This window comes from Epinephelus lanceolatus, chromosome 11 (assembly GCF_041903045.1).
Source record: "Epinephelus lanceolatus isolate andai-2023 chromosome 11, ASM4190304v1, whole genome shotgun sequence".
Lineage (NCBI taxonomy): Eukaryota > Metazoa > Chordata > Actinopteri > Perciformes > Serranidae > Epinephelus > Epinephelus lanceolatus.
This window is the reverse complement of record NC_135744.1, coordinates 45,860,436-45,872,500: the sequence shown is the minus strand read 5'-3', so window position 1 is coordinate 45,872,500 and position 12,065 is coordinate 45,860,436. Positions and strand designations below refer to the sequence as shown.

The 12,065-nt window shown below is 41.0% G+C and overlaps 1 protein-coding gene across 1 annotated transcript in view; it reads right to left on the bottom strand.

Annotated features, from left to right (window-relative positions):
* The window catches only part of oatx (organic anion transporter X), a 34,756-nt gene extending 24,600 nt beyond the window's left edge, over nt 1–10,156 (bottom strand). Inside the window, exons 1-7 of the mRNA XM_078172758.1 lie at nt 10,012–10,156; nt 2,654–2,899; nt 2,341–2,505; nt 1,061–1,134; nt 858–984; nt 661–764; nt 366–520 (exon numbers count right to left, since the gene is read on the bottom strand). Of these exons, the coding sequence (XP_078028884.1) occupies nt 366–520; nt 661–764; nt 858–984; nt 1,061–1,134; nt 2,341–2,505; nt 2,654–2,680 (652 nt within the window). The 5' untranslated portion in view covers nt 2,681–2,899; nt 10,012–10,156. The remainder of the gene's footprint in view (nt 1–365; nt 521–660; nt 765–857; nt 985–1,060; nt 1,135–2,340; nt 2,506–2,653; nt 2,900–10,011) is intronic.
* Between the last annotated feature and the right edge of the window lie 1,909 nt (nt 10,157–12,065).

The window sequence follows — 12,065 nt, the reverse complement described above, 5'->3', positions numbered from 1 at the left end:
AAGTCATCAACAGCCCCTCCCACAAGTCATCAACAGCTCCTCCCACAAGTCATCAACAGCCCCTCCCACAAGTCATCAACAGCCCCTCCCACAAGTCATCAACAGCTCCTCTCACAAGTCATCAACAGCTCCTCCCACAAGTCATCAACAGCCCCTCCCACAAGTCATCAACAGCTCCTCCCACAAGTCATCAACAGCCCCTCCCACAAGTCATCAACAGCCCCTCCCACAAGTCATCAACAAAACGGCCCAACATTCGCTGAAAACCTGGACAGAATGACAGACAGACAGACAGACACACACACACACACACACACACACACACACAGACAGACAGACAGGTGGACAGACAGGTGGACAGGTACTCAGCGAGACTCCGTTCAGGATGATGCCGGACACCGCCATCCCACTCAGAAACCTAAAAATGCAGTAGGCGGAGTATGAAGGAGAGAGGGCGGAGCTACAGCCAAGGATGGCGAGCTGCAGGTACGACCAAATAAGGACAGACCGCCGTCCAAACCTGAGACAAACACAGACTGTGATTGGTTTGATTCTGAGGACACCTGGGACGGACTGAAACATGGACACATTCATAGAGACATGACTACTTAAGCTGATTGGCTCTTAAACGGTCACACGTCTGGAACAGGTGAGTCTTACCTGTCTGAGAGACCGCCATAGATGATGGCGCCTGCCAGAACTCCGCCCATGTAGATGGTCTGAATCATCTGTTTCAGAGGACGCAGGGAACACACCAGGTCCCACTGACAGAGACAGACAGAGACAATGTCATCTCATTGACCCCATGACATCATCAACCTCACGACATTATCGGCCTCAGTGTTTCTCCCCATTACCTCGGACACAGTCGTGGCGAGGAACTCTGAGCTGTCGAATGTCCATCCATCCAGACATTCTTCTGTCTGTATCTGGCTGACGTTCCCTGGGCTGGTGGTTAACAGCTGCCACTGAGGCTCCACATACCTGAACAGGTGGAACAGGGAGTGATGTCACAGGAAGCTTATTCATCAATACTCTGCAAAACAAGAAAAACCTTCACCTGCGGCAGCGATCAAGTTTTGTTCCTGACGAGTCCATTGGGATGAAAACTTTCAGAAGCTGCTGCTGATCCACCTGAAACACCAACCAATCAGATTCATCTACCCACTGTGACACCAACCAATCAGATTCATTTACCCACTGTGACACCAACCAATGAGATTCTCCAAAAGTAGATCAGGAGCCAGAGCCTTCAGCTATCAGGCTCCTCTCCTGTGGAATCATCTTCCTGTTACGGTCCGGGAGGCAGACACCGTCTCCACATTTAAGACTAGACTTAAGACTTTCCTCTTTGATAAAGCTTATAGTTAGGGCTGGCTCAGGCTTGCCCTGTACCAGCCCCTAGTTAGGCTGACTTAGGCCTAGTCTGCCAGAGGACCCCCCTATAATACACCGGGCACCTTCTCTCCTTCTCTCTCTCTCTCTCTCGTATTCTATTACTGCATCTTGCTAACTCGGCCATTCTGGATGTCACTAACTCGGCTTCTTCTCCGGAGCCTTTGTGCTCCACTGTCTCTCAGATTAACTCATATCACAGCGGTGCCTGGACAGCGTGACGTGTGTGGTTGTGCTGCTGCCGTGGTCCTGCCAGATGCCTCCTGCTGCTGCTGCCATCATTAGTCATTAGTCATACTTCTACTGTTATTATACACATATGACTATTGTCACACATGTATACTGCCAGATATTAATACATACTTTCAACATATTGTACCACAGTAGCCAGAACTATAACTATAATATTATTACTTTCAGTAATGTTGTTGTAAGCTACTGTCATTACCTGCATCTCTCTCTCTCTCTCTCTCTCTCTCTCTGTCTCTCTCTCTGTCTCATTGTGTCATACGTATTACTGTTAATTTATTATGCTGATCTGTTCTGTATGACATCTATTGCACATCTGAGGTTTCTACCATTTTTTTGGACCTGCATAGCGCCTTTCTAGTCATCTGATCACTCAAAGTGCTTTTTACACTACGAGTCACATTCATCCATTCACACACACATTCATACACTGGTGGCCGAGGCTACCATACAAGGTGCCACCAGCTACTCAGTTTTTAACACAGCATCATCGGGAGCAATTTGGGGTTCAGTATCTTGCTCAAGAATTCTTTGACATGCAGACTGGAGGAGCTGGGGATTGAACTGCTGATCTTCCGATTAGTGGACGACCTGCTCTACCTCTGAACCACAGCCGCCCACTGTAACAACCAATCAGATTCATCTACCACTGTAGAACCAATCAGATTCGTCTTCCACTGCAGTGAGACGTGTTACCTGGAGGTGGGATGTGTTGTAGAGGCTGTGATTGGCCGGCAGGCGACAGTGGTGGGAGGGGATTCCTGAGACAAAGTTGTTCAGCAGGTTCTGACTCGCCATCAGCAAACCAGGTAAACTGATCAGAGTCACATGGATCCATTGGTACCTGCCAAACCCACCCACCTGGCCATGGCAACGAGAAGGACACACACAAACACACACACAAACACACACACACACACAGATTACATGATGTGGTAATTACATTACATGAAGGAGTAATCAGATTACATGCTGCAGTACTCAGTAGTAGTAAAGAATATTGTCTCACCTCCTGCAGCAGCTCACTGAAGCCCATCTTGTGAGTCGTCTCTCAGATTATTTTAATGTGTTTTTTTTTTTGTTCCAAATTAAAAATTTTACAAATACTTTCTAAAACAGATTTTTGATGTCGGGCTGCACCACACAGCTTAATTTAACAAAAACAACAACAATAATAATAATACTAATAATAATAATATAAACAGGTTTCACGTGCTGTGTTCAGGGTCTGAGGTTCAGCTCCATCTGAAAGAACCTGAGAACAAAACAGAGCAATAAACTTAATTAAATCTGAATGAAAACTGGGGTCAAAGGTCAAACTGTAAAAAAAGAGCCGTTTCAAAATTTCGAAAACTCTCCAAACTGTTCCAAACATCCGCTTAACTCTCTAAACTGTTCCAAACATCCTCCAAACTCTCTAAACTGTTCCAAACATCCTCTGAATTCACCAAACTGTTTCAAACATCCACTGAACTCTCCAAACTGTTCCAAATATCCACTTAACTCTCTAAACTGTTCCAAACATCCACTTAACTCTCCAAACTGTTCCAAACATCCACTTAACTCTCCAAACTGTTCCAAACATCCTCTGAATTCACCAAACTGTTTCAAACATCCACTGAACTCTCCAAACTGTTCCAAACATCCACTTAACTCTCCAAACTGTTCCAAACATCCACTTAACTCTCTAAACTGTTCCAAACAACCTCCAAACTCTCCAAACTGTTCCAAACATCCACTTAACTCTCCAAACTGTTCCAAACATCCACTTAACTCTCCAAACTGTTCCAAACATCCACTTAACTCTCCAAACTGTTCCAAACATGCTCCAAACTGTTCCAAACTGTTCCAAACATCCACTGAACTCTCTAAACTGTTCCAAACATCCTCTGAACTCTCCAAACTGTTCCAAACATCCACTTAACTCTCCAAAATGTTCTAAACATCCTCCAAACTCTCCAAACTGTTCCAAATATCCACTTAACTCTCTAAACTGTTCCAAACATGCTCCAAACTGTTCCAAACAACCTCCAAACTCTCCAAACTGTTCCAAACATCCTCCAAACTCTCTAAACTGTTCCAAACATGCTCCAAACTGTTCCAAACTGTTCCAAACATCCACTTAACTCTCCAAACTGTTCCAAACATCCACTGAACTCTCTAAACTGTTCCAAACATCCTCTGAACTCTCCAAACTGTTCCAAACTGTTCCAAACATCCACTGAACTCTCTAAACTGTTCCAAACATCCTCTGAACTCTCCAAACTGTTCCAAACATCCACTTAACTCTCCAAACTGTTCCAAACATCCTCCAAACTCTCCAAACTGTTCCAAACATCCACTTAACTCTCCAAACTGTTCCAAACATCCTCCAAACTCTCCAAACTGTTCCAAACATCCTCTGAACTCTCCAAACGGTTCCAAACATCCTCCAAAGTATTCCAAACATCCTCCAAACAGCCACTTAACTCTCCAAACTGTTCCAAACATCCTCTGAACTCTCCAAACTGTTCCAAACATCCACTTAACTCTCCAAAATGTTCTAAACATCCTCCAAACTCTCCAAACTGTTCCAAATATCCACTTAACTCTCTAAACTGTTCCAAACAACCTCCAAACTCTCCAAACTGTTCCAAACATCCTCCAAACTCTCTAAACTGTTCCAATCTCTCCAAACTGTTCCAAACTTCCTCAGAACTCTCCAAACTGTTTCAAACATCCTCCAAACTCTCCAAACAGTTGCAGTCTCTCCAAACTGTTCCAAACATCCTCTGAATTCACCAAACTGTTTCAAACAACCTCCAAACTCTCCAAACGGTTCCAATCTCGCCAAACTGTTCCAAACATCCTTCAAACTTTTCCAAACATCCACATAACTCTCCAAACTGTTCCAAACATCCTCTGAACTCTCCAAACTGTTCCAAACATCCACTTAACTCTCCAAAATGTTCTAAACATCCTCCAAACTCTCCAAACTGTTCCAAATATCCACTTAACTCTCTAAACTGTTCCAAACAACCTCCAAACTCTCCAAACTGTTTCAAACATCCTCCAAACTCTCCAAACTGTTTCAAACATCCACTTAACTCTCCAAACTGTTCCAAACATCCACTTAACTCTCCAAACTGTTCCAAACATCCTCCAAACTCTCCAAACTGTTCCAAACATCCACTTAACTCTCCAAACTGTTCCAAACATCCTCCAAACTCTCCAAACTGTTCCAAACATCCACTTAACTCTCCAAACTGTTCCAAACATCCTCCAAACTCTCCAAACTGTTCCAAACATCCACTTAACTCTCCAAACTGTTCCAAACATCCACTTAACTCTCCAAACTGTTCCAAACATCCTCCAAACTCTCCAAACTGTTCCAAACATCCACTTAACTCTGCAAACTGTTCCAAACATGCTCCAAACTGTTCCAAACTGTTCCAAACATCCACATAACTCTCCAAACTGTTCCAAACATCCTCTGAACACTCCAAACTGTTCCAAACATCCACTTAACTCTCCACAATGTTCTAAACATCCTCTAAACTCTCCAAACTGTTCCAAATATCCACTTAACTCTCTAAACTGTTCCAAACAACCTCCAAACTCTCCAAACTGTTTCAAACATCCTCCAAACTCTCCAAACTGTTCCAAACATCCTCCAAACTCTCCAAACTGTTCCAAACATCCACTTAACTCTCCAAACTGTTCCAAACATCCTCCAAACTCTCCAAACTGTTCCAAACATCCTCCAAACTCTCCAAACTGTTCCAAACATCCACTTAACTCTCCAAACTGTTCCAAACATCCTCCAAACTCTCCAAACTGTTCCAAACATCCACTTAACTCTCCAAACTGTTCCAAACTGTTCCAAACATCCTCCAAACTCTCTAAGCTGTTCCAAACATCCACTGAACTCTCCAAACTGTTCCAAACATCCTCTGGACTCTCCAAACTGTTCCAAATATCCACTTAACTCTCTAAACTGTTCCAAACAACCTCCAAACTCTCCAAAATGTTCTAAACATCCTCCAAACTCTCCAAACTGTTCCAAATATCCACTTAACTCTCTAAACTGTTCCAAACAACCTCCAAACTCTCCAAACTGTTCCAAACATCCTCCAAACTCTCTAAACTGTTCCAAACATCCTCCAAACTCTCCAAACTGTTCCAAACATCCCCTTAACTCTCCAAACTGTTCCAAACATCCTCCAAACTCTCCAAACTGTTCCAAACATCCACTTAACTCTCCAAACTGTTCCAAACATGCTCCAAACTGTTCCAAACTGTTCCAAACATCAACTTAACTCTCTAAACTGTTCCAAACATCCTCCAAACTCTCCAAACTGTTCCAAACATCCACTTAACTCTCCAAACTGTTCCAAACATCCTCCAAACTCTCCAAACTGTTCCAAACATCCACTTAACTCTCCAAACTGTTCCAAAGATGCTCCAAACTGTTCCAAACTGTTCCAAAGATGCTCCAAACTGTTCCAAACTGTTCCAAACATGCTCCAAACTGTTCCAAACTGTTCCAAACATCCACTTAACTCTCCAAACTGTTCCGAACATGCTCCAAACTGTTCCAAACTGTTCCAAACATCCACTGAACTCTCTAAACTGTTCCAAACATCCTCTGAACTCTCCAAACTGTTCCAAACATCCACTTAACTCTCCAAACTGTTCTAAACATCCTCCAAACTCTCCAAACTGTTCTAAACATCCTCCAAACTCTCCAAACTGTTCTAAACATCCTCCAAACTCTCCAAAATGTTCTAAACATCCTCCAAACTCTCCAAACTGTTCCAAATATCCACTTAACTCTCTAAACTGTTCCAAACAACCTCCAAACTCTCCAAACTATTCCAAACATCCACTTAACTCTCCAAACTGTTCTAAACATCCTCAAAACTCTCCAAACTGTTCTAAACATCCTCCAAACTCTCCAAAATGTTCTAAACATCCTCCAAACTCTCCAAACTGTTCCAAATATCCACTTAACTCTCTAAACTGTTCCAAACAACCTCCAAACTCTCCAAACTGTTCCAAACATCCTCCAAACTCTCTAAACTGTTCCAAACATGCTCCAAACTGTTCCAAACTGTTCCAAACATCCACTTAACTCTCCAAACTGTTCCAAACATGCTCCAAACTGTTCCAAACTGTTCCAAACATCCACTTAACTCTCCAAACTGTTCCAAACAACCTCCAAACTCTCCAAACTATTCCAAACATCCACTTAACTCTCCAAACTGTTCTAAACATCCTCAAAACTCTCCAAACTGTTCTAAACATCCTCCAAACTCTCCAAAATGTTCTAAACATCCTCCAAACTCTCCAAACTGTTCCAAATATCCACTTAACTCTCTAAACTGTTCCAAACAACCTCCAAACTCTCCAAACTGTTCCAAACATCCTCCAAACTCTCTAAACTGTTCCAAACATGCTCCAAACATGCTCCAAACTGTTCCAAACATCCACTTAACTCTCCAAACTGTTCCAAACATGCTCCAAACTGTTCCAAACTGTTCCAAACATCCACTGAACTCTCTAAACTGTTCCAAACATCCTCTGAACTCTCCAAACTGTTCCAAACTGTTCCAAACATCCACTGAACTCTCTAAACTGTTCCAAACATCCTCTGAACTCTCCAAACTGTTCCAAACATCCACTGAACTCTCCAAACTGTTCCAAACATCCTCCAAACTCTCCAAACTGTTCCAAACATCCACTTAACTCTCCAAACTGTTCCAAACATCCTCCAAACTCTCCAAACTGTTCCAAACATCCACTTAACTCTCCAAACTGTTCCAAACATGCTCCAAACTGTTCCAAACTGTTCCAAACATCCACTTAACTCTCCAAACTGTTCCAAACATGCTCCAAACGGTTCCAAACTGTTCCAAACATCCTCTGAACTCTCCAAACTGTTCCAAATATCCACTTAACTCTCCAAAATGTTCTAAACATCCTCCAAACTCTCCAAACTGTTCCAAATATCCACTTAACTCTCTAAACTGTTCCAAACAACCTCCAAACTCTCCAAACTGTTTCAAACATCCTCCAAACTCTCCAAACTGTTCCAAACATCCTTTAAACTCTCCAAACTGTTCCAAACATCCACTTAACTCTCCAAACTGTTCCAAACATCCACTTAACTCTCCAAACTGTTCCAAACATGCTCCAAACGGTTCCAAACTGTTCCAAACATCCACTGAACTCTCTAAACTGTTCCAAACATCCTCTGAACTCTCCAAACTGTTCCAAATATCCACTTAACTCTCCAAAATGTTCTAAACATCCTCCAAACTCTCCAAACTGTTCCAAATATCCACTTAACTCTCTAAACTGTTCCAAACAACCTCCAAACTCTCCAAACTGTTTCAAACATCCTCCAAACTCTCCAAACTGTTCCAAACATCCTTTAAACTCTCCAAACTGTTCCAAACATCCACTTAACTCTCCAAACTGTTCCAAACATCCACTTAACTCTCCAAACTGTTCCAAACATGCTCCAAACTGTTCCAAACTGTTCCAAACATCCACTGAACTCTCTAAACTGTTCCAAACATCCTCCAAACTCTCCAAACTGTTCCAAACATCCACTTAACTCTCCAAAATGTTCTAAACATCCTCCAAACGCTCCAAACTGTTCCAAATATCCACTTAACTCTCTAAACTGTTCCAAACAACCTCCAAACTCTCCAAACTGTTCCAAACTTCCTCAGAACTCTCCAAACTGTTCCAAACATCCACTTAACTCTCCAAACTGTTCCAAACATCGTCTGAATTCACCAAACTGTTTCAAACAACCTCCAAACTCTCCAAACGGTTCCAATCTCGCCAAACTGTTCCAAACATCCTTCAAACTTTTCCAAACATCCACATAACTCTCCAAACTGTTCCAAATACCCACTTAACTCTCCAAACTATTCCAAACATCCTCCAAACTCTCCAAACGGTTCCAAATATCCACTTAACACTCTAAACTGTTCCAAACATCCACTTAACTCTCCAAACTATTCCAAACATCCTCTGAACTCTCCAAACTGTTCCAAACATCCTCCAAACTCTCCAAACTGTTTCAAACATCTTCCAAACTCTCCAAACTGTTCCAAACACCCACTTAACTCTCCAAACTATTCCAAACATCCTCCAAACTATCTAAACTGTTCCAATCTCTCCAAACTGTTCCAAACATCCTCAGAACTCTCCAAACTGTTTCAAACATCCTCCAAACTCTCCATACAGTTCCAGTCTCTCCAAACTGTTCCAAACATCCTCCAAACTCTCTAAACTGTTCCAAACATCCACATAACTCTCTAAACTGTTCCAAACATCCTCTGAACTCTCCAAACTGTTCCAAACACCCACTTAACTCTCCAAACTATTCCAAACATCCACTTAACTCTCCAAACTATTCCAAACATCCTCCAAACTATCTAAACTGTTCCAATCTCTCCAAACTGTTCCAAACATCCTCAGAACTCTCCAAACTGTTTCAAACATCCTCCAAACTCTCCATACAGTTCCAGTCTCTCTAAACTGTTCCAAACATCCTCTGAATTCACCAAACTGTTTCAAACATCCACATAACTCTCTAAACTGTTCCAAACATCCACATAACTTTCTAAACTGTTCCAAACATCCTCTGAATTCACCAAACTGTTTCAAACATCCTCCAAACTCTCCAAACGGTTCCAATCTCGCCAAGCTGTTCCAAACATCCTTCAAACTTTTCCAAACATCCACATAACTCTCCAAACTGTTTCAAACATCCTCCAAATTCTCCCAACTGTTCCAAACATCCTTCAAACTGTTCCAAACATCCTCCAAACTCTCTAAACTGTTCCAAACATCCTCCAAACTCTCCAAACTGTTCTAATCTCTCCAAACTGTTCCAAACATCCTCCAAACTCTCTAAACTGTTCCAAACATCCTCCAAACTCTCCAAACTGTTCTAATCTCTCCAAACTGTTCCAAACCTCCAACAGTGTCAGTTTTCTATGGAACTTACTTACTGTAGTGTGTTCACAGTGAACTCTACAAAGCTGAAACATCTGAATGGAGTCTGCTCAGAGCTCTTTATGATAAATAAACAGAGGACAGGAGGAGCTGATTTACAGTGAACAGTTAAAGAGTCTGGTCAGAGGTCTTAGAAGATAAAGGATCAGACAGCAGCAATGGGTTAGACTGAATAGTGAAATGGTGAAATATCTGAACAGAGTCTGGTGAGAGGTCTTAGGATAAACAGTCAGAGGACAGCAGCAGGTTCACAGTGAACAGTAACAGGGTCTGGTGAGAGGTTTTAAAGGATTTTCTTGCTGATGAATGAAAAACCAGTGAAAAGAGGATTTTCTCTGTACATGTACTCACAGTCTGACGGACACCTGGAGGGCTGGACAGGTGGACGGATGTGTGAAGCAGCAGGTGACTGATGTCTGAGCATGAATAAGTGACTGAAGACATGCGTGCTGTGGTCTTTAGTGGTGGAGAGAACCCCCCCCCCCATCAGTGTTTATTTTGGCAAATGGTTTGTTTTTCAGTTAATGGTTCAGCCTGATCCGTCCCTCCCTCTGGAAATGCTTCAGTCCATTTTAAGGATCAATAATTGATTGTGGATCATGTTCTCACTCAGATTTACTTAAAACATTTTAATACTGATTTTTGACTCTTGATGGATGCTGACGTCCTTCCTGCAGGAACTCGTTAACAACTCATCCCCTCAGTTTGTTTTCGTGTCCTCGCTCCTCGCTGGGATTTTCTCTCCTGGAATTCATCCGACTGAGATTCAATCAACAAACGTCTCAGCAGGTCACACGTCCAGAGGACACGATGAGAAGACACATGTCCAACACACACACACATATATATACATGTCCAATCAGAGACATGTCCACTGTCTCCTGATGGTAAACTGATGTAATAATGAGTCTGCAGATTCTTTCAGGACAAAGTCTCTCAGAGCAGAATCACATCTTCAACAATGTATGACAAAGATTTTAATGTGTAACTTGAGACCATAAATCCTCCTGACGGCTCCAGTCCACCTGGTCTAAACCTGGTTAACATCACAACCTCATCCTCACTCCCCCGACCCGCCGGCCTCTCTGCAGAGTGCCACCATCCCCCCTCCACTCAGGAACCAAGCGAAGACCCTGGGTTAAAAGAAGCACAGACCTTAAAAACTCCACAGGTGTGTAGTAAGAAGACCTTCAACCATTTACAGCACCTGCACTGAAAATAAACAACTGGTTTCACAACCACCAGACAGACGCTTATTCATTTACATCCAAATCTCGACAGGGACACACCGTCTGAATGAAGATCAGTGTTCATATTAATAAAGTTGTGTTCATGTTTATGAAGTTGTGTTCATGTTAATAAAGTTGTGTTCATGTTAATAAAGTTGTGTTCATATTAATAAAGTTGTGGTCATGTTAATAACGTTGTGTTCATGTTAATAAAGTTGTGTTCATGTTAATAAAGTTGTGTTCATGTTAATAAAGTTGTGTTCATGTTTATGAAGTTGTGTTCATGTTAATAAAGTTGTGTTCATGTTAATAAAGTTGTGTTCATATTAATAAAGTTGTGGTCATGTTAATAACGTTGTGTTCATGTTAATAAAGTTGTGGTCATGTTAATAGAGTTGTGTTCATATTAATAAAGTTGTGTTCATGTTAATAACGTTGTGTTCATGTTAATAAAGTTGTGTTCATATTAATAAAGTTGTGGTCATGTTAATAACGTTGTGTTCATGTTAATAAAGTTGTGGTCATGTTAATAAAGTTGTGTTCATATTAATAAAGTTGTGTTCATGTTAATAAAGTTGTGTTCATGTTAATAAAGTTGTGGTCATGTTAATAACGTTGTGTTCATATTAATAAAGTTGTGTTCATATTAATAAAGTTGTGTTCATGTTAATAAAGTTGTGTTCATGTTAACAAAGGTGTGGTCATGTTAATAACGTTGTGTTCATATTAATAAAGTTGTCTTCATATTAATAAAGTTGTGTTCATATTAATAAAGTTGTGGTCATGTTAATAACGTTGTGTTCATGTTAATAAAGTTGTGTTCATATTAATAAAGTTGTGGTCATGTTAATAACGTTGTGTTCATGTTAATAAAGTTATGTTCATATTAATAAAGTTGTGGTCATGTTAATAAAGTTGTGGTCATGTTAATAACGTTGTGTTCATGTTAATAACGTTGTGTTCATGTTAATAAAGTTATGTTCATATTAATAAAGTTGTGGTCATGTTAATAAAGTTGTGGTCATGTTAATAACGTTGTGTTCATGTTAATAACGTTGTGTTCATATTAATAAAGTTGTGTTCATATTAATAAAGTTGTGTTCATATTAATAAAGTTGTGTTCATATTAATAACGTTGTGTTCATATTAATAAAGTTGTGTTCATATTAATAAAGT